Below are 22742 nucleotides of genomic sequence, written 5' to 3'. Positions count from 1 at the left end.
CAGCTACAAAGAGGGCAGTTTATTTGAAATGTGGTAAATGCAAAAATCCAGTTACACTGACCATCATAAAGCTGCGTGATCATGTAAATCAAAGAGGCCTCATCATAAAGTTTTTAATGTCATTGTCCCATGGAAAATCTGCGTTAAGATGGTACGTGTCTCTTGTGATTTATGTTTTGTGGTTTATGTAGATTTTCATTTTCTTCACAAGACAGTTTCATCACAGGAGAAAGGCAGGTAAAATGTAGACTTCTCCCTGATGTTAATAACTGTACAAACTCATCCTTTCTATTAGAATTCCACCATATTTTAAAAAGTCAGGAAATATTTGCGATAAATTGCACTCTAACCCATCCTTCAAATCTATACCATTTATTTCCTCTATGAAAGTGTACAGGATGATAGCCTTTACTAATTATATAATCTCTGATATAAAACCAGTTTGAATTTTCTGGAGTAAGACAGGAAGATGCATCTATCTGGGCAAAAGGATCTAGACTATACTTTGGGAACTGAAATGGACCTTGGCTTTGTATGGTTTAACAATGACTGACTTGACTTTTTAAACAAATAAAAAACAGATTTTAAAGACAAGATTCTATTTAATATTCCAAGTTTTTGTAAACTGTGATCTACAAAATACAAAGATTTTAAGTACTTTAAATAAAAAAACTCAGCTATATCAAATGTCTGAAGATTATAAAATACATTTTTTCATACACAATAGAAACATTTATCTGCTTTGAGTACAAAAGAAGACTGTACTGATAGATTTACAAATCTTACAATTGAAGTCAAATAGTGATGACATTTCTTAAAACATTGTTCTGGTTCTAAGAATGTTTTAAAAATTGTGGGATTAAAAATCATTATATAACACATTCACTTTGTCTTCCACACAGGTTACCTGCTCCAAATTCAAAACTTTTTGGAAAAGTGTTTTCCCTTGCTTCTGCATAGCATCGTGGTGCATGTGTGCGCCCTCAGGTATTTCTCTGACCTTTCTCCAAACCTGCTTTGCTCCAAAGTTTTTGGGAAAAGTTGTAGTAAAACCTGGATGGCTGCTGTATGGTGGAAAGGGAAAATTAGACATTTTTTTGTCCGCTTCACAGTCATTTTCCCCAACTCTGTACCATGGCAGCCATTTCTTCTCCTCTCCCCTTAATTTTTTAAAATCAGCACTAGTATATTGTTATACTAAGAGGTGTAGCAGGTTCTCTGGATTCTCAGCTTTCATTTTTTAAAAGTAACTCTCTAGCCTCTTCCCATGCACAAGATACATACCTTTCCAAGAGAGGAGACTAGAGACTTTTTAAAAATGGGAATTCATAAAACATGCTAACCCATAGGTATAAAAGTATATCAATATAACAATATTCTTCAAACTGAGGTGCTGGAGTTTTTTTTTAAATAGTGCAATGATCTCTGACAGTTTAAGCCCAGGAAGGGGAGTTTCGCTGGGAGGAAAACCTGTGGGAAGCCCTTCATGCTGGCAGCAACCCCCTCACTGTTGTGCTTTATTTGCAGCTGCATGAGTAACAGGGAAACCACAAAAGTCTGTCTCTCTGTGGAAGACATCTTTGTTAAAAACACCCCTTCAATATAGACAACTTTTTCACACCGGATACTGGCCTTCTTTTATAAATATTATGTTTTTAAAGAGAGTCTACATTCTCATTGTTTCTTCTAATACAACAGTTAATTACATTTCATAAGCATATTTTAGAAAGCTAAGACTTGTGCATTATGGTCCAAATATATTTTACCTTGATAGAAAAAATACATTATTTCTGAACAATTAATTTTAACAATAACATTAACTTATGTTTTAGGTCAAGAAAAGAGTTTTGTTTCCTCTAACCCCACTGGATGAAAGTTTGCTATCAAGAACCCCTACACCAAGAGATTCTTGGGATGGGCCAGCAACACACTAGATTACAAAACCGTGGAGTATGAGTCCCCACACGTTGTAGCTGCTACCTGCCTCTTTTCACTATCCAAACAGCCACAGGACAAGCTTTGTGAGTTTCACAAAACAGCTAACTTGGTAGCCATGTAGGCCTGGGAACTGGAATTAAGAATGAAGCCACCTGAAAACAAAACCCCTCAAAATATAATTAAATTAGTTTATGAAAATATGTGCAAGAATATTTATAAAAAGAATAGCGTGTAGTGAGGATTTAATAGCAAAGGCTGAGTCAAAAGGTCTAATTACATGCTAATAGCATTGGTTCAAATTACCAGATAAATCCTCCAGCATTCAAAGTCCACTCTTTCTGAGAGTCAGCAAGAGCAGACAGCATTTCTAGCTCATAAAGCAGGTATGGAATCAAAAAGTCCAAGGTTGGATCAAGGAGCCATGAATAAGGCACCAAAAGCAAAACTTGTCTGAAACTGTTAAACATTAGGGCCGAGACTATGAGTTGATATGAATTTATTTGACCAATCAGATCTGTTTCTGGTGATGTCAACTAACTACATAACCCTGTTACTAGCCATGTGGCCCAGACCACGTGGCCCAGATTTATAATTTCATTTTGCTATGGATGGAACGTGACTCTATGTTTCTCAGTCCTGGAGACTAAAAGGAAGGATAGAAACTGCTTCCTCTTAGCACCTGGGTTCTTATCTCCATTGCGAAAGGTCATAGCTTGCTGAACCTCAAGCAACAACGCAGTTATTTTCCAACTGAAAACTTTTTTCTTGCAGGCGTGAAGCCTAAACCAATGTGTAAGAGAACAAGAACTGTGCTAAGGAAGTCAGTTCTTGACAGCTATAACAGCAAGGTTTGTGAATGAAGACTGACGATGCACACAAGGATCAATTTTTAAGTCACCAGTAGTAGTATTGGAGAGAAAGCACCATGGTGTAGTCCAGTGGTTCCCAAACTTATTTGGCCTACCACCCCCTTTCCAGAAAAAATATTACTTAGCGCCCCCTGGAAATTAATTTTTTTTAAATTTTAATAGCAATTAAACAGAAAGATATATGTATTAATGTTTCTACCAGTGGCCATCACCGCCCCCCTGGATTGCTGCAGCACCCACCAGGGGGCGGTAACACCCACTTTGGGAATCACTGGTGTAGTCTGATTTCATCAGATCTCCAAAGATAAACAGAGTCAGTGCTTAAAAGGGAGACCACCAAGGAGAACTCTGTATGGCAAACTACCTCAGCTTCTTACTTGCCTTGAAAGGCCCTTGCTAGGGTCTCCATAAATCAGTCATGACAATGGCACATACATACAAAATAAGGTCTTTTATTAAGGATATTTTGTGCCCTATTCACCTGAGGTTACCAGCAAATAGTATCTGTATGGTGAGAGACTCGAGTTGCGAATCTTTGGCTGCTATTAAACAGCTGAAATAGTAGGATGGGAACGCTCTGCTTTCCCAGCAAGAATTACCATTTGATACGAGTTATGTGATTCTCTGTGACCTCAGTACTGGCCTCTTTCTGGGTCCTACATTTAAACATGTTTGATATCTAGAATAGTTGCAGCCAGAATTCAGCTTTAAGCTGTTTCCCATATCAATGCAGCAATGTTGTTGACCTGTTTTCTTCTCTGTATCCTTCCTTATCACTTAATTAGAGTACCAAATAAACTGAAATCAAGCCACCACTTCAGAACAGTGGCTGTCCTGTATCCAACCACTGTGTGGTCGTGAAATGGTGGTGAGAATGGGAAATTTCATTACTGCTCAATGCCTCTCAGGAGGCAGTATGCTCCACAAATGACCTTGAATGCTTGGAACAAGCTCTACCATGTGAAATACAAATTACAAAATAAATAAGTATATGAAACATGATTAACACTCATGCCCAAGATTTTCTTTTGCTTTTTAAAGATTGATTTAATATTGTATTGTAAAATAATTTCAGCAATGTCAAGGACATTTATAGTATTCCTCAAACAAATATGCAATATATTTTAATGTTCACCAGTATCAAACAAGAACCTGCAAAATAAATAGGTCTTCTACTTCCCTTCTTCTGATGTGATGGGAAAGTGGCCATGTTTGTGGTAACATTAAAAATGCATTTTCCCCTCTTTTCATAGGGTAATTTGTACATTTGATTAGTAACAGCGTACTGTGATGTCATACACAGTATTGGGCTGCAATTCAGTAAATGAGTATGACAAGCACAGGTAGAATTCCCCACTGTCCACTAAGGAACAGCCTGTACAGCTGACAGTAGGAAGTAGATCCATATTTGATCTACTGGGTGTCTACAACACTGGTCCACTGGACACAGAGATGGAGTTTTTGAAAGATGTCTCAAGGATGGGCCACTTTTTTTCCATCCAAAATGTAAAATGATGAAACTGAAAACAGTGCGGCTAATAAATCCATAGCTATTTAGTTTATCCACTTCCAATTGTGAGTCCAGAGTGAATTTCTGAAACACAGTAAATAAAGACATAAATGTTTTTGGAAATCAACCTTCATGGGACTGTTCTAAGAACATAAAGAAAAAAAATCAAGTCTTTCATGTTCTACAATCTATAACCATGTTTCGGAGGAATGCAGAGAAATCTGGCCATTCAATCCAGGAGCATCCATGTCCTCTGATCTTCTAGAAACCCATAATATGGCCAAGATGCCCCTGAAATTGAAAAACAAAAGTTGATTGAGTTTCAAAAGAAGAGGCTGTGCTATTAATTGCAACTTGTAACATGAGCTATAATCACCACTACCAACACACCTTGGAAAGTTGAATTCTAAAAAGATGGTTCACCTAAGGGTGAATCTATATGGGGCTTCTGGGTAGGGCTGGATATGCTCTTTCAACTGACATGGTCTTTGTGAACTAGATGTGTTCTGAATTATACTACTTCCTTCCAGTGTGCATGGTTTCCTAAAGCAGGAGACTGGAACTTTGGTGAACCTGGGGGGCAGTTCTGGAATTTCAGAAAGGGTATGGCCACGATGAAGTACCCCAACCCTCCCATACATATTTTTTAAAATAATATTTCAATTAAATTAAACATTTTTTGTTCAAAGGAGCCAAGGTAATATTGTAATTGCCAAGGTTTTTGAATTGGAGGTTATCAAATTGAATTATATTGCAGTGTGGCCTAAATTACCATCTGCAAATCTTTGCAAGACAGGGAAATTCAACAAAAGCCATCACTGAAGAGTCCGTAATCTGTGTACGATGGATTTTATCTGGAGTGTATTCGAAGGTGCTAGGAATGGTGGGGTGGATTTTCCTGGATGATAAAGGGCAAGAGTAAATTCTTCAAGTTCCTCCTCTTCCTCCATCTCTGGCTCATTCCGCACATGCAGAATAATGCACTTTCAAACTGCTTTCAGTGCTCTTTGAAGCTGTGCGGAATGGCAAAATCCACTTGCAAACAGTTATGAAAGTGGTTTGAAAATGCATTATTTTGCGTGTGCGGAAGGGGCCTTTGTTTTCTTTAATGTCTTGTAATAAGAGAGCTCTTCTTCCCTGTTTCTGCTGCAAGCAGTTGTGGTCAAGTAGTTTTAAGCAAAATACACCCCTACCGAAGATGCTCTGTGGTGCAGAGTGGTTAGTTCCAGTCAAAGCTCTGCTCATGACCAATGGAAGTCAGTTCAGGTAGCTGGCTCAAGGTCAACTCAGCCTTCCATCCTTCTAGGCAAGTAAACTAAGTACCATCTTACTGGGGGTAAAGTGTAGACTGGGAAAGGCAATGGCAAAGCACCTCTTAAACATAGCCTGCCTAGTAAATGTTGTGATGTCATGTCACCCTGTGCATCACCAATAGGCCAGTACTTGCACAGGGGACTATTTTCACCTTTTATCTCCCCAAATACTATAGGATGTCTGATCTAGTCATCAATATGATGACTGGACCAAGTCCTTGAGTTGAATAATCTGCCTTTTTAACTGCAAGTGATAATCATTTATGTGACTAAATTCTGCTTTCTAGAGTACATTTGAAAAATGTGCTCACAATCTCTATATTTTCAATGATGCAGGAAACGTATTAAGTTTGCACTCTGCTAGCATACTGAAGAAAAGCTAAATCAATCTGCCTCTTTTATTTACATGCTTTATTCTTGAGAAATGTAATTATATTTTTTTTATTAACTTTATGTTTTATGGCTCTAATATTTAAGAACAAGCCTATCTTTTATGTCACAGTAAGAAGGTTAATATACTTACCGGTTCTCCAGCAATACATCTTGGGCACGGCTGGGCAGTAGTTGTGGTTTCATTATCTGGAAATATCTCATTAACAAGCACATACACACAATTCTGAAAAAAATAGCCATTATTTGACATTTTCATTATGAAATATATTAACATCTTCTGCTAAAAGCATGGATTTGGGTTGCATAAAACATACCATGGAATTTGGCTTTTCTTTCATAATTTGAGGACTCAACAAGTCCACAGGTCTTTTCTGCTTCAAATTGTGCTCCATATCCCAGCAATCCATAGGATTTTTTCTTGGTAGGTGACAAACAATGTCCTGTGGAGTAGTCTCCAAACTTTTACAGATTCGTTTCTGGAGGAAAAAAATAAAATAATACTTTTCATAGGTTTCTATGAAAAATGTTTAGCTTGGGTAGGGTTGATCACAAATCAAACCAGTTATAGTAAGAGGCTTACGGGGTGGCTATGGGATGTTCATAGCCCTTCAGCCCCAACTCCCTACTTGAAAATGGGGGCTAAAATGACCTACTTCAATGTGAGGATGGTCTCAGCATATGAACTTGTCTACATCATGAATATGATAAAATGGTCAATAATTATATCAATGGTTTTGCTATTTTTCAAGTAAATCTATTAAATACATCTGGGCTTATATAACTGAATTCTGGATTTATAATGGTGTCCAGATGACTACCTGAGTGATTGGATGTTCTCATGGGATTTCAAGCTGCTGGCCATATTCAGAAGTCACAAACAGACTCAAGTTCCTGAGAAGTTCAAGCTTGGTTTATTGTACGGTATTTGCACTTTGACACATCAAAGATTGAATGGTGGGTGACAAGCAAGCCTTGAGGAAGAGGGCATTTCCACATCAAAAATCCCATCTTTAGTTGCTGCCTGTCTCATATTCAAAGGTGGTGAGTTGGAATGAAAGAATTCCTAGTTTAGAAAGTCTTTAAATTAATCTGCTTTTTGAGACTTCTGAAGTTTGATTCAGAACCAAATTTCACGTCACTGATGTGTCGAGATTTGGACATGACAACTGCAGGTACTTCAGACAAGACCAAAAGATTGGGGGTGGGGGTGGGGGAGATCACAATCCCTAATCCAAGAAGTCTTTAATCCCAGCTCCATGCACATGAGAAGGATGAAGCATGGGCAAGCAAGCCTGACAATAAGCAAGATGCAAGGGCACTTGAAACAAATGTGGACATATCTGTTATGTCTGGTTGGCCACTGCATGAGATGGAACTAGACTGATCACTGGTCTGATTCATCAGGACTCTTCTTATGCAAACACAAGTTACATGTTTATAATGTGCATCAATTCTGTTTACACCAAATTGGTTTGTGGTTGCCATCTCATTAATTCCTCTGTATTTTGCTTCAACATTTGTGTCACATCAAAGAGCAAAATATTTTTATACACACAATCTCCTTTTATTGATGAAATTTGCATGTGAAAGCACCGGCGTCTTGTGCAAGGCAGTTTACAGTATAATCCAAGTAAAAACACCACCATCAAATATGACAATGACCATGTACTGTCAATATGAAACAAAACAAGCTGTTAAAAACAAGCCAAAGACATGAAACAGCATAAAAATATTGATCCAGCTGACCTCAGACTATAAGCAGACCATAAAACAGTTGAAAAGATAAAAACCTTTCATTATAAGCCTGGGTAAAAAAAGAAGTGATTTAACCGGACACCTCAAAGACTGTATGGTGGGTGATAAACAAGCCTCAAGGAAGAGGGCATTTCAACACCAAAAATCCCATCTTTAGTTGCTGCCTGTCTCATAGCCAAAGACAGGGGTACAGAAAGCAGATGGTAGGCTGGATGGTATGAGGGAAGATGGTCCTTCAGCTAACACTCTGATGAGATGAAGTAGTTTTTAAAACTTTTTTTTTTGGCTGTCAAGTCACATCTGATTTATGGCTACCCCTGGCAGGGAAAGAGACATTTGGAGGTGGTTTGTCACAGCCTGCGTCCACATCACAATCCTGGTATTACTTGGAGATTTCTTTCATATAAATGCTCACCACAGCCCAATGAACAAATGTGTCATACAAATTCACTGCCAGTTTCAAGTTCACTCATGGGTTCCACATTCCAATTTTAGGAACATGAGATGCATATATACTTTCCCAAACTCCTTGTAGGAAGACTGAGCGAAAAATGTAAAAGCTACCTAAGCAAACTTCTACCTGTGTATTTGACATACTACATATTGAAAGGGACAAAGGCTTTTGTGCATGCGTGAGCAGTTTCTTCTGTGCATGGTGCAAGAGTGACCATTTTTAAATATCAACAGCAATCCATAGCCTGAAAGGGTACTGGTTTGGAAAACCCTCAACATTCAGGAGACTTTTTAGGGAGCTGCTGAAAGCCCCCATCTGAATGGGAAACCTTTTGCACAGTATGTTGAATTTTGACAGGTATGTACTCTGTATCCACTAAATAGGCGAGCCATCTATACTTTAAGAAAGCTGATTTCAGTAAACTTAGGAAACTACCAGGTGTGATCTTGTGGTTAAGAATACTAAAAAAAGAAAAGGGTGCGTAATGGATGGAAGTTTCTTAAAAGTGAGATCTTGAGGGCACCATTTCAAACAGTTCCAAATAGGAGGAAAAATGGGAGGTGTCTAAAAAAACCAGGATGAATGTCTAAAGATGTTTCAACTGAGGTGGATTCCACATGGGCCAAAAACAGCGGTGTGAAAACGGTGTAAAATGGTTTTCACACTGCTGTTTTTGGCCCATGTAGAATCTGCCTGAGCTAAGATTTTAAAGGGAAATGTACAAGAAATGGGAAAAAGAAGAAAATCACCAAAGAGGAACCCAAACAAATAGCCAGCATGTGAAGGGAGAAAGTCAGAAGCTAAAGCCTTTAGCCTTGGACGCCACCTTGGAATCCCACATAAAGAAAGGAAATGCCCGTGTGGCATGGGTTCTGTGGAAACAGTATCTCATATGCTGTTGGATTGTCCCTTTTATGAGATAGGTAGGAAGAAGCACATAATCCCCTTCCTGCATGGAAGTGAAGGCATTACAGATAAACAGAAGGTTATATATCTTTTAAACAGCCACAACTACGAGCTGTTGGAAGCGGTGGCTAAATTTTTAAATGGTGTTATTTTAACTCGTCAGAAATTGTAAAGTTGTAAAGGCTGTTATTATCTTGCTAAGCTAATCTTAAACAATCTATATGCCATTAAAGGTATTCGAAATCGAATTTCAAGTGCAGAATGAGTTCAGGCTTGCCACAGGGGATAAAAACAATAAAAAAGGCTTTTTTGGTTATGCCCATAGCAACAGGAAGGGAAAAAAAAAGATATGATAGGGTCACTGTGTGAAGAAGATGGCACAATGTTAACAGGGGACAGAGAAAAGGCAGAACTATTAGCTATTACTCAACACCTTCTTTGGATAGGGTCAGAATTCAAAATGACCTGAACAGATTAGAGATCTGGGCCAAAACAAACAAAATTAATTTTAACAGGGAGATTTAGGGTTAGGGTTAGGGTTGACAGCAAAACATGTGAAAGGAATCTGAGAGTTTTAGTAGACCATAAACTGAATGTGAGGGCCTTTCCCCACTTACCTTAAGCCCTGCTCTACTTGAGGAGAGTAGCGCGGGGTCCCACGGCACTCCCCACGAGAGGGGCGGCGACAGCGCAGCCGCCTCGACGCTGCCGCTGTCATGCCCCCCTCAGCGCGCGGCATCCCTGGCGCTCTTGCAAAGGGCGCCTTTTGATGACCCCACGCAGAGCGCGGGGTCGTGGGGACACCGGGGCGCGCGCCAGGGATGCCGTGCGCTGAGAGCAGCGTGCGGCATAGGGGGGATAGGGGAGAGTGGGGAAAGGCCCTGAGTCAGCAGTGTGAACCGGCAGCCAAGAAAGCCAATGCAATTCTGGGTTGCATCAATAGGAGTATAGTGTCTAGATCGAGGATGTAATAGTGCCACTCTATTCTGAATTGGTCAGATCTCTCCTGGAATACTGTGTTCAGCTCAATATCCAGATCAAAAAGGATATTGATAAGCTGGAGTGGGTGCTCCAGTGAGTGGAGGGAGACCAAAGTGGGTGGAGGAAGACCAAAATGGTAAAAGGTCTGGATTCCATGCTCTATGAAGAGCAGCTTAGGTAGCTAGATATGTATAGTGTGGAGAAGAGAGGGTTAAGGCAGTGATGGCAAACCTTTTCGAGACCGAGTGCCCAAACTTCAACCCAAAACTCACTTATTTATCGCAAAGTGCCAACACAGCAATTTAACCTGAATACTGAGGTTTTAGTTTAGAAAAAAAGGTTGGCTCCAAGATGCGCATTACTCGGGAGTAAGCTTGGTGGTAGTTGGTGGTTTTGCTTTGAAGCAACCATGGAACACTTTGAATGGAAGAATCATGACCCTAGGAGGGTTTACTCAGAAGCAAGCCCCATTGCCAGCAACTGAGCCTACTCCCAGGAAAAGATCGTGCTTTAGTTCTTCCCAAGAAAATCAGTGGGGTTTAACAGCGCTTAACAGGGTTACCTACACTGCTTCCCCAAAACTAGTTCTGAGGTTTAATTCTAATAACCTCCCTGAAATAATTACACTATTATCATACTGGGGGCCTGGCGGGGGAAGGGGGAGAGGTGTGGAGGAGAGGGAAATAAAACTTTCACTTTCTGAAACCCAATAACTCCACCCCCACAAAATAGAAGTGAAAAGGGAGCCAAGGAAGGCAATCCTAAGCAAGAATGCTGTGCAAGGGGTAGGATAACTTCAGGAAAACTAAATTTGTAGAGCAGCCATCTGAACTGCGATTTTTCTTTCACATGTCATCACAGCACTTGACTTCCCACAAAAATGCAACAGGAACAGAAAAATAAAAGCATGGAGAATATTTTGAAATGGACCTCTCTGTCCTACATTTGCCCCTGTCAAGAAGGAATGGCTCATAATTCCTGACAAGGGGGGGTAGGAAGAGGATGCCAACCAGCAGGGTGGTAAGGGATGCTCCTCTCCCTTTCCTGCCAGTTGGTTGGAGCCTGGTTTAGCTCAATTCTTTATCGGTGTGAAATGCCTTTTGTACTTTTGCTTTGATCCTGTGGGAACGGGATTGGCGGATTGGCGTTGCAAGCCTAGATACCTTGCAAGATCCCCGCCCTGGGCTCCCAGGTACTAAAAGCCGCATCACTCTCTGTCCCAGGGGAGGGGGGACCTTAACAAACAGTTCACTCCAATCAGGACGAGTCCCTGAATCCCACCACTGTGCCTGCCCTGCTCTTGGCAGACGCACTCCTCCTAATGGAAGCCCCTAACCTGGGCTGTTGCTTTTTAATTCTACCCTTTAAATTTTAGTTTGGTCCCAAAAGTTACACACCAAGAAATGCGTGCCAGCCTCCAGTCTCCCAAGCTTTGTAGGGGAGAGGAGTACTTGTAGGGCAGTAGATGCTACTTATAGCAAATCAGGTCAACTCAAGAGGACCTGCCTGAAGCTCAGCCCCAGCCTCAACACGTTTGCTAGCAGCCACCTCTGGCTGGGCAAGGAGGGAAGGGGGAGAGAGGGCTCTGAGTTCCACCTTGGGCACCTGTGCCATAGGTTCGCCATCATGGGGTTAAGGGGTGACATGATAGCCATATTCAAGTATTTGAAGGGATGTCAGGTTAAAAATGGAGCAAGCTTGTTTTCTGCTGCTCTAGAGACTAGGACATGGAATAATGGATTTAAAGTGCAGGAAAAGAGATCCCACTTAAGAACTTCCTGACAATAAGGCCTTTTCAACAATGAAATATACTGCCTTGGAGTGTGGTGGAGTCTCCTTCTTTGGAAGTTTTTAAAGAAACTGGATAGCCATCTGTCAGGAGTGCTTTGTGTATTCCTGCATGGCAGGGGGTTTGAGTTGATGGCCCTTGCGATCTTTTCCAACTCTATGATTTCATTATTTCTATGATCTTTCATGAACAGGAGACTTGTCTTCAAGCTATATAGAGTCTTAAAAGATGGAGGCTGCATTTAACATTTGAATAAAACCAGAAACAATCCTGTTAGGTTAAAACCAAAGTGGATCAATACAAGAAGAATCTCCAAGGAGAAAGGCTGAAACAAGAAGACCATTGAGAGAGAATTACAAAACATCTAAGGGAAGTGAAACAGAAACAAAATATGTATTATATTAAAACTGTACAAACTGTAATAATAAAAAAGAAAAGGCTCTCTGAAGGCAGGCTGCCTTCCACTGGGAAAACATCCATCTCCTTTATTACTGCAGAATTTGTCCTTTATTAAAAGCTATAGCACGCAAGTACAGGTAGCACAACTAGCAAGATGCACAAGATGAAGAATAAAAGGGAAAAGTAATGTACTGTTGTGTATTAGAAAATTTGCTAATCAAAAACAGACTACTGCATTGGGTCTAAGACACTTATTATGAGAGATAGAAATTCAGAATATACAGAAGCTGGCTTATATGAAGATAAGCAGAACCCTGCCAAAGTTTCTATAGAGAATTCCAAAATTATTCTGAAATTTAACAGCATTGGAAACATCTCATGGAATGGAAACAACAGACCAGTACAGAATTCTGATTATGGATACTGCCATTAACATTAAGAGAATCTTCTCCATTTTTTTACTCTAAAGGGCATCCGTTTGTTCCTGCTGCACTGAGAATTTTTAATGCTAAGATCATCCCTCAGTTACTATATGGAGCTCCAATATGGATCACCCAAGTTAAGCCATCCCTTGAGTCTGTACAATCATATTTCTTACGAAAAATTCTGGGGTCGCCAAGGTGTGTCTCATATGTCACCTTAATGTAGAGAAACTGGGCAAAATAACATGGAACTGATGGCATGGACAAGAGCTTTCAGATACTGGACATGAATTCATTTCGAGACTAGTCCTACCAGTCTTTTATATCAACTTCTGTCAGAATCTGTGTCTGTAAAATGGCTAGCAGACATAGATAAGAAGCTCAACAACATAGGTCTAACAACTGATCAATTCCAAAACATGTCTGCCACCAGAATCTATAATGAAATTAAATCTGTATTAATAGAACAAGAGAAACAGGGAATGATGCAGGAGAGGGGAAAAAGTTGCTCTCCTCAGTCCTTGGGAATAGGGTGAATGCTTTAGCTTTCACTTGAACAAACTTGAGTAACCCACAGAACAGAACTTCTACAAGCTGATTCATGGCTCTGATAGTTTCCCAGAGAAACCACTTTGACAGAACTGTAGAAAAATATAAACAGACACTCTGTTCAAATGAACTCACCGAAGGCAGTCAGGCTTAGTTAAAACAACTTCTTTCCCCAGCACTACAACTGAAAACTGCAAGATCCTACTCAGAAAGCACCTTCCCAGTCTAATCAACAATCCTGACAGCTGAAGTAGACTGGCTTTAAAATCTTTATACTTTACATTGAAGTGCAATTCCGACTGAAAGTCAATCACTCAACTCTTTTGCAAACAGAACATGAATATTAATGTATCTAAAGTCTTCTACATGACCTCTGTATTTCTGTGCAGTACTGTTGACAAGCGAGTAGGTGTTTTATTGCACACATGAGAAAACTAGCAGCACTGTGAGAGGCTGCACCCTGATGATCCAGATTTGCTTCTTGCAGGTTAACTATCATTTACATACCTGACATAAGCACGGGCCATTTTTTTTCTCACATGCCTGTATTTTCTTTAATCCCTTAATCTAAACATCACTTTCAATGTTGTTTAAACTATGGAGCCCTGGGTGTGCTCAGATTTGTGTGTTGGGGCATGTTCTATAATGTGATGGTGACTTTGAGATGACCTGGTGTAAAAAATGTTGTTTGGTCATGGTGGGGGAGGGTGGCTTCCCTGATGGGGTGGGGGGTGCAAAACTCAAGATCCATTTTCCACAGGAATGCAGGAGTGCGGAAACAGATCTGGTACACTAGATCAACCTCTGCTACTCAGGTGAAGGAGTGGGGGAATCAAACCTGGCTCCAGATTAGAATCCACCTGCTCTTAACCACTACAACGCTGCCAGACCTTCTTTGTTGTAGAATGCTCTGTTGGGGTCCTAGTGCCTACTTAGCCCTGCTCCCCGCATTTATTTGAAAGTAAAATACATTTTGGCATAATTGATGATCTTGTATCAAAGTACTATGTTCAATAATGCACAAAACAATGGTTTTGACAAAGGCAGTGCATGAAAGTGAATGATCATTCTCATATTTGTTTGGGACTATATTCTAATGTGGAAGAACACCATTTTCTCATCTGACCAAACTATCATCTTTCTGTGGAATAGATTGTAGGTCCTGCAACAAACCCACCTGGCAACTCATTTACGGGTTTCTTTCAAACTATAGGAGTTTGGTTAGTCCATAAAGCAAGATTGTGTTGCGACCGATTACTACCGTTATGAATAGTCACTGAGTTTATCTTGCATATATTTGTGTTCTGCATAGAAATGGCACTTGCTGTTATCTTCTGCACGTCATTGCATTTTGATCCTATTGTTTACAATTTTTCTTCATGCACGTGCCAAATGAAGACACACTTTATTCATCTCATGATGCAGACTCTAGTCAATGGAAGTTCATGCTCTGATAAATCTATTAGCCATTGATGTGCCATAAAGCTCTTTCTCATTTCCTCTCTTGCTATTGTGTGAGATCCCTTATTCACCCAGCACACTCTTCACATATTTGTTTTTCTCAACTAGGAACTGCGTGGCAAAAACAGGGGGCTGGCGGAATCACAGTAATTTTGAATTTCAAGTAACGCTTTATTTAGCAGCACACATTGGGGTGGGAACTGAGATTCTTGTCCAGAAGTGACTGCTAATGCTTTCCTTTTGCTGTCCGTAATATTTTTTGGAAGTCTTGGAACCTGCTCTTCTTTTTCCTCAGCTCAATTTTTTTTGGTTTGGTTCTTTCTCCACAGAATATACTGTTTGACTGGAGGGACAAACTGAGATAGGTAGTCTTCACTCTCTCCGGTACAGCCACATTACCATATGGCTGGAAGCACTTTCTTAGCTAAGTGTATCAGTGGGATAAAAATTAAAGGAGACACCAATTACCAACTCTGATCTCAAAAGCTGCAGATAAGACCAATCACCCCTTAAGGGTGATATTAAAACTCACTCTACTGAATATAAAGCATTAAAGAAGATGGCCTTTAGACAGACATGGAAAATGAGGACGGCATTAGCTTGCATTATTCCAATCAGCATAGCCAACAAATCTAATCCTCTGTAGAAACGCTATTAGTGTCACCAAAAAAAAGAGAGAAAGAGAAGGTTGGAGGGGGTAAAGGCTTTGTGTAAAGTCCCTAAAGAAAAAGGAGCCACTAATGTCATTAATGCGTTAACAGCCTCTGGTCACTTAACAGAGTGGTTTTAATAGGCTCTAGAGGGGAAACATGTCCAGCCCTTTTCAGCCAAAGGGAAAGTTAGAGCTGTGCGTGGGTTTTGAAGATAGTGGGTTCAATTCCTGGAGGATTTGCCTGCCATGTTGTATATTTGCAAATGCCCTTTTAATAAAGCAAATGATGGCTAACTACAATTAAGTACCAAAGGTGGCTCTTTTAACAAGCACATGCCATTGCACTGATAGATTTAATTACACTATAAAGCTAGCTGAAAAACACTTTAGGAAAAAAGATACAGGGACATCAAGCTTGGCAAAAATTAGTGTATAGTGAAGTCACTGGTGACTTCAACTTCCTGTCACAAGTATGCTGCTGCATTTAAATTCCAAATTATATTCTCTTAAAAATGGGCTTGGAATACACATACACACACAAAATTTAAAAACTCTATCCATTAAGAGCTTTTCCTTCAGATACTTCCACATAAATGAAAGCACTTGCCTGTAAAATCTGAAGACTGGCCTCAGTAATGTTGAGCTATTAACACTAGAGGGCTAAGAAAAATCTAGTATGTGGTAACAGTTCTCAGAAATACCTCACAAAATACACTGTTGTAATTGGAACTGACTTTTGTGGCAGATTATACAGCAGAAGTCTCCAACCAGTAGCTTCTGAATTATTGGTAACTCTTGGCTGCTGCACAGGATCTTATGCAGCCCTGGCAGACCTAGAAAAAGATCATGAAAAGATCTCTTTCAGGCTTTTTCTTTTTTTAAAAAAAAGAGTTTAGTTCTTAAGATTTTTATCTATGCTGCTTAGTTGATAGCATCATTTCTGGTGTTCTTCCAAGCCCATCTTCTGTGTCTAGGATAGAATAAAAATTGGTACACTGCTGGGGGCAGTAGCAGCTTTTTTTTGGGGGGGGGAGGGTATTTTTTCCATACTCAAAAGAAGCTTTCATAAAATCAAACAAACAGATGATGATCCCCATAATATAGATTAGCAATGCAATTTTAATTAGTTGATTGACCTCAAAGAGATTTACAAGGGTTTAAAGATGGCATAGCAGTTCCCAATGAACTTTGCAGGTTTAGGTTCCAACAGACTGGAAAAAGTCCAAGCCAGAAGGGCATCTTTTAGTAATATGGGACAAAATTTGCTAGCAATTTTCCACACACTTTCTTCTATCCTCATGATAGCCTACCCTGTCCAAGAAGGTGAAAGTGGTAACTCTACAATTTAAATATTTCAACATCAAAAGCAAAAAATGTGTATGTGTCCAAGCAACTGGGGATATTTTTCAGCAATGGGAAATACTTTTTCTCCTATGCATACAATCCATCCTGCAACTTGAACCTTTATCCTACTGCCTTTGGACTGATAGAGTACTGTGTCAGAAGCATCTTCCCTCTAAATTTATAACAGGGTGATGATTCTTGACATTTATGTATATTCAAGCTACTACATATTTCTACATTCTCCCATCCATGACAGCTCATGAAATTTCCTTGCCAGAATCTAGCTTCTTGTAGGGTGGCAAGTTCTGATGAATGGGCAGCATTTCTGGGAAGGTGATGTAGAATGACTTGATGCTTGAAGAAGCACTAAAAATATTAGTCATGGATGTTTCAAGTCTAAGAGTCCTGGTACTAGTGCATGAGTTTATGAATCAAAGAGTCTTTTTTCCCCTCCCAATTCTATATTTTTAGGACTCGCAGTGAAACCCTATGTGGATCTTCTGCCCTCTAAAACCATTTATTCCAATGGGTTTACATTAGAGTGATTTTGCATGGATTGCATAGTTAATATTTTAAGCCAATTAGCTATAAGGTTGAATAAGCCAAAATAAAAAGTGCAGGATAGAATTTCAATATGCATGTCCCTACTATCTTCAATTTGAACTCCAGCCTAACTTTACCTAAGAGTTGGAATGCAGATACTGAAACTCCCAGCATATAATCTGGCTTCCAAAATCTTTTTTTTTGGTTCCTACTAGGCCTTAATGTGGCTTGAGAGGCCATTTCCATTTGGGCAAATGATGCTGTAGAAAGTGTTAAACCTTTCTTCTCTTACTGCAATCCTGATCTATACCAGGCCTATGCTTTTTCAAAGTGACAAATGACACACCTGCAGTTCTAGAAACCCAGCATTATGACTCACAATGAAACCCCAGTAAGTATCAATACTAAGATGGACTCTTAGTTACGATGGGTTTAGGAACCCACTCTCCAGCACAAACCTACAGTATCTTGTGTTCAAGGGATGGACACAGATACTGACTTTCATCTGCTGGGGTCAACTCCAAGGAAAGTCGCTGCAATTCTCAACTTCAGGACTCCCAGGAAGGGAGAACAAACTCTCCTTTGGTCCTGAAGTTATTGTAGAGACTAAGAAAGTGGCCTTTGGCGATAAAAACATTCAGTTGCCATGTCCTCAGAGCTCCTGGATTTCCCTGTGTCTGGTGCTTGATGAAGAACTGGAGTGGGAAGGGTAATATTCTTCTGGCTTCCTGCTAGCTACTTGCATTGATCATTTAAAATCAAGCATACCCGAGAAGTGAAAACTACCTGTATTGTCGAAGGCTCTCATGGCCAGATTCAACTGGTTCTGGTATGTTTTCTGGGCTGTGTGGCCGAGGATTGGTGGATCTTGTTCCTAACGTTTCACCTGCATCTGTGGTTGGCATCTTCAGGCAAAATGTTAGGAACAAGATCCACCAGACCGCAGTCACACAGCCAGGAAAACCTACCAGAGCCTGTATTGTGCTTAAGTAATAATGTGTTTGCAGTTTGAAAAAAAAATGAGTAAAACCACATTACAAATAAAAATGCTGCTTTGAAGGCTTAAGCCCAAGATGGAACTGTGTACAACTAGGACTTCTCCATAGCTACTTAAAGGATGCTTGCATATTTTTGCTATGCAAGAAGTTAGTCTGCACAGATATTCCAGCAGAACAAAGTTCTTTTAAGAACGCAGTCAGTTACGTCAGATAATTCTTTTGAACCTTGCACTTAAAAAAAAAAAGTATTCCTGGGGCACAGCCACAAAGATTGTCTTGCAAGACTAGTAACCTGATCCTTAAAGAGCTGAAGTCGCACTCAATTCAATGAGGCATTTCCAAATGTGTTTAGGATGCAACCTGGGATACGAATAAAACTCTGAACTCTTCTCCCTGCCCTATCAGTTTTGGTTTCGTTTCTCATGCACTGCTCTTAGGCATCCGGCCTTCTGCAAAATCCAGCCTGGCGTTGGCATCAGCTCTTTTCTTTCCCTCTCCCCAAAGTACCCTCCTTGAAGAAGTGACATGGGCAAAAGAAAAAAAATAAAGCCAGAGCTGTGGCTTCAGCAGATGTTACGGAGCATGCTCGGGACAATACACGTCAGGCCAGGCAGCCGCTCTGCCGTGCGCATCCCCTCCTCCTCCTGGAGTACTATAGACCACTTTCCGTCTGCGGGAGACTTACGCACTCCGGCTGGGGCAGGTACAACTCGCTCCGCCGTCGCCGCTCCGCCAGCACACTCATGACTCCCGACAACCAGGTCCCGAACACGCAGCTGCTCCGTCTCCACGTACAGCCCCTCTCCCCCCGCTTTTTTTTGGGGTGGTGCATCGGTAGCCCCGCCCCTTTCTTTGCGCAGCCAATCCTGGTGAACTAACGGCGCGAAAATAATGAGCGCTTTTCGCCTTCGCGGGGTTGTGCATTAGAAGGCGGGCGTCACAGCAGTGAGAGCGCTTTTTTAAAGCCATAGATTAGCGCGCCAGGATAACGCGCCAATTTCGTGTTTGTGGGGCTCATTAAAAAAGCTTAATTTGATCTCTGCAGTTCCTTCTAGGGCGCTGTCCTGAAGCAGAGAGTATTAATAACTCCAAAAACGCAGGTGTTCTTTTGGGGGTTTCTACAAGGAACGGTAACAACCAAAACTTCACGCAGTATTGAGCAGGCTTTCAGCTGTCTTAGAACTCTTCTTCAGGCTAGTTATAATGCAAGAAAAAAAGATATTGGTGGTGGTTTCCAGCTCGGGGCTGTAAGCGCCTTAAAGTGCTGCAAAGGTGGTATGTAGCAGAAATTCAGACATGTCTGTTTGAACTTAAGTTCACCTGTATTCAGTGGGGATTACTCACACAGGTGAGTGTGTGCATAGGATTGCAGCTCTGCATTACGTTAGACTGTACAAAATTTTGGGTGCCTTAGGCAAACGATTACCTTGACATGAGGCAAGAGGTTAGGCAGCTGGAGGATCAAAATGATAGCGGAGCCAGAAGTAAATTCGTCCCACTTCTGGATTTTTGTTTGGCTAAGGATTAAACTATGTTTTATTTCTGTGTTAGGTAGGTAGAAGTCAACTGTATTAGATAGGAAATAGGATTTGTAGTGGTTTCTCATAATATCTGTGACTGGCGCAAGGAAGACCTCCTTGGCTCAAGGGCAGGAGTCCTCCAGCCCCGCACCTGAGCTTCGCGATCCCTTTCACGGTAATAAAGGCCCCCCTGATGGACGACACAAAAGAAGATCTCCGGGGGAAAGCGCCCTCGCCCCCTGACGTCGACCGCTTTCGCCTCTACTCTGGCGCGAAACCCAAGAAGGAAATGCCTATCGAACTCTGATTGGTCCCTGCATGTCGCAAATGCATGATTGGTGGTTTTGAATTTTGTTAATGAATGGTGGTGGGCTGTCTTGAGTTCTCCCGGGCTTCCGACGGGAGGAAATGTATTTAAGATGTTGTAAGGCTGCTAGGCAGCGCAGTGGCCGTGTGGAACGGAGGTGCTGACACTTAGGTCAGCATCTCAGTAAACCTTCTCTTTTATTATACTTGTCGTGTCGGGTCTTGCTTGGGTTCCTGGGCGCTGCCAAGAGCTGGGTACCTTGGAGCCTGTAAAAGTTACCTGAGCAGCGCGGTAACAAGCATAAGGACAGACGTGACACACAAACCTCTGTCTACTCTCTGTTTTTTCCATGGTCTGCTGTCAAGAGAATGACTTCTTTGTTATATCCAGGGAGACTCCATCTTGAGCAATGCAAAGCCTACAAAAAATCCTTTCTGCTTTCTCACCATAGCTAGCTCAGAAGGCAGGTGTCTGCGTTTGGAGATCAGTGCGCTTAACTCCATGGTCATCAGTTCAATTAGCTGGTCTGAAATCATCTTCATTATTTTCTTTCAGCTGTAACTGCTTTCTTGGTGGCTAATTGTATGAGTTTTCCTTTTAGGAAGAAGGAGGGGAAGGGTAAACCTATTTTTGAGAATCATGTTTGGACCATAGTGTAGTCTGATTGGTTCACTTATGATCATTTGATGTGGCTAGCATAAATTAATTACTCAGTGCTACCAGTTATCTTTTCTTTTCTTTGTTTAATCTCTGCCTCTACTTTATTTGAAGAACTTTGCACATGGACTGAGAATTTCTATCATAGTTTCTTTGCAAGTATTCTTTCTAACAACAAAGCCATATTCATTGTTTTATTGTATTCCTGAAATGCACCTGATGATTTTGTGTTCACTGTATGCTTTTTACATTTCTGCTTTACAACCATTCCCTTTTTTAAAAATACAAAAATATAAAAAAATCATTTTTGAGTTTGGAATGCTGGTTTACAGCCCAGGGCTCAGCATTGCTACTACCCAAAGACCCGGGCAGGTCTTTGGCACATGCTGAACAGTTGCCCTGAGGCAGTTGTTCTGTGGTAAAAATTCTTGAATCCTTTCTCACAGGACAGCATGAGTGAGGAGCTTTCCCCTTACAAATTGCATGGTTGAAAAATCCTTTGAATGATGTTTGATAAAAAAAGAGATACAAAAACCAATTAATTATGCAAACCCTCTGTTCATGTTAGAGAGCAAGAATAATTTGAGGGTCAGGTCGCATCTTGCCTGCCCATTTTAAGCTGTGTCTTTGGACACGAGAATATTTGAACACGAGTTAACCCTTCCTAACTGCCTTTTCTCTCTGAACAAAAGTGCCCACTGAAAATCATGACTGTGTTGTAGCTATAAATCGGAATGACTCTGGTTTCTTTACAGGATGCTTGAATTGTTTCTAATAGTTCTCAGCTTTGGTGCTGTATTTTGAAACTACCAAAATCTATAATTATGGAGCAACATTTAGGCTACTAGGTCCCCAGTAATGCCCTACTTCTCATAAATCTGAAGTAAGTCCTAAGCATACAGCATGATGCATTCATAAGAACGAATCAGCCTTACAACTGCTTCCCCACCTTTACAGGATACACCACATATTGAAATCCAACATGAGCTACCAAGCCCAACACATCCTGCTTGAAATTCCTTCAAAGTTCCAGGAGTGCATTTTTTGTATTTTAATGGTATCAGTGAGTCATATGTAAACTTGTTCTTACAACAATCAAGTTGGACTTCTTTTGGTTCTGCAAAGCTTTCTCTTGCTGCAAAAATGTCCTTTGCTTGTTGCTTGCACACACACTCAATAGATGGCATATTGCTGTTGTTCCTGTTTCTTAATAGTGAATTGCTAATATGTGGTTCTGCAGGTTTTGGCTCTGATCAATAATGCTGTTTAGATAACTTCCCTTGTGGTTTTCAGCATTTTCCTACCAACCAGAACACAAACTGTGGTTGCTATTTCTTGTTCTGCCTGTTTAGGACATTTGTGGATTATAGTTTCTTCCTAGCTTGCTTTTATCACTAGGGAAAAATTGTAATTTACAGGCAGACTGATATTTTATAAATTTTTTTAAAAGGCAACTCTAGAATATGGGGGTGGGGTGGGGGTTTGGTGGAACCCTGCTTTCAGGAGCACATTATTTCTCAAAAATCTATTCTACTCAACTGTTTCACAAAAGGCTTTCAGTGAGATCAATACAGGGGATCCTGTGATAAGAACCAGTAGCTAATAGGGACATGGGGGCAGTGAGGGGGTGTGTGGAGACGGTGTGGAGGTGGGGGGGGGCGCCTGGAGCAGTTATTGCCCTGGGAGCCATTTTTTCCTGGTACGCCTCTGAGAAGAACTATTACTGAAGGGCTAAATAAAAGTGTGTGGCAATTGTATCCAAGTGTGAGAACCAAAATAATTGCCCCAGTCTTCTTATGAAGGAATCCCAAAGTTTTGCTGGACATGCCTTTTATGAATAAAAAAGTTTCAGGTTTGGTTCCTGCCATCTTTTGCTCAAAGGAAAGCAGGTGGGCAGGACTGGGAAAGACTTTGTAGAGCTGCGGCCAATTCAATTCAAAGACCTTTATCTATATATATAAAAAGCTAACCGTGTATGTGTT

General features: G+C 40.7%; 1 protein-coding gene across 2 annotated transcripts; it reads right to left on the bottom strand.

Moving 5' to 3' along the window:
• Positions 1–356: 356 nt before the first annotated feature.
• On the bottom strand, positions 357–19092 carry LG08H10orf143 (linkage group 08 C10orf143 homolog). Of its 2 annotated transcripts, none has more exons than XM_048505546.1 (4): positions 18962–19092; positions 6338–6499; positions 6154–6246; positions 357–4608 (listed from the first exon to the last, which is right to left on the bottom strand). In XM_048505546.1, the coding sequence occupies exons 1-4, from the start codon at positions 19019–19021 to the stop codon at positions 4579–4581; spliced, it is 345 nt and encodes a 114-aa protein (XP_048361503.1). In that variant the 5' UTR covers positions 19022–19092; the 3' UTR covers positions 357–4578. The 2 variants fall into 2 exon arrangements, with proteins under 2 accessions (XP_048361503.1, XP_048361504.1); XM_048505547.1 differs by having other exon boundaries at positions 6154–6219.
• Positions 19093–22742: the final 3650 nt, after the last annotated feature.

The sequence above is a fragment of the Sphaerodactylus townsendi genome, linkage group LG08, assembly GCF_021028975.2.
Source record: "Sphaerodactylus townsendi isolate TG3544 linkage group LG08, MPM_Stown_v2.3, whole genome shotgun sequence".
Lineage (NCBI taxonomy): Eukaryota > Metazoa > Chordata > Lepidosauria > Squamata > Sphaerodactylidae > Sphaerodactylus > Sphaerodactylus townsendi.
This window is presented reverse-complemented; position numbering and strand designations above follow the sequence as displayed.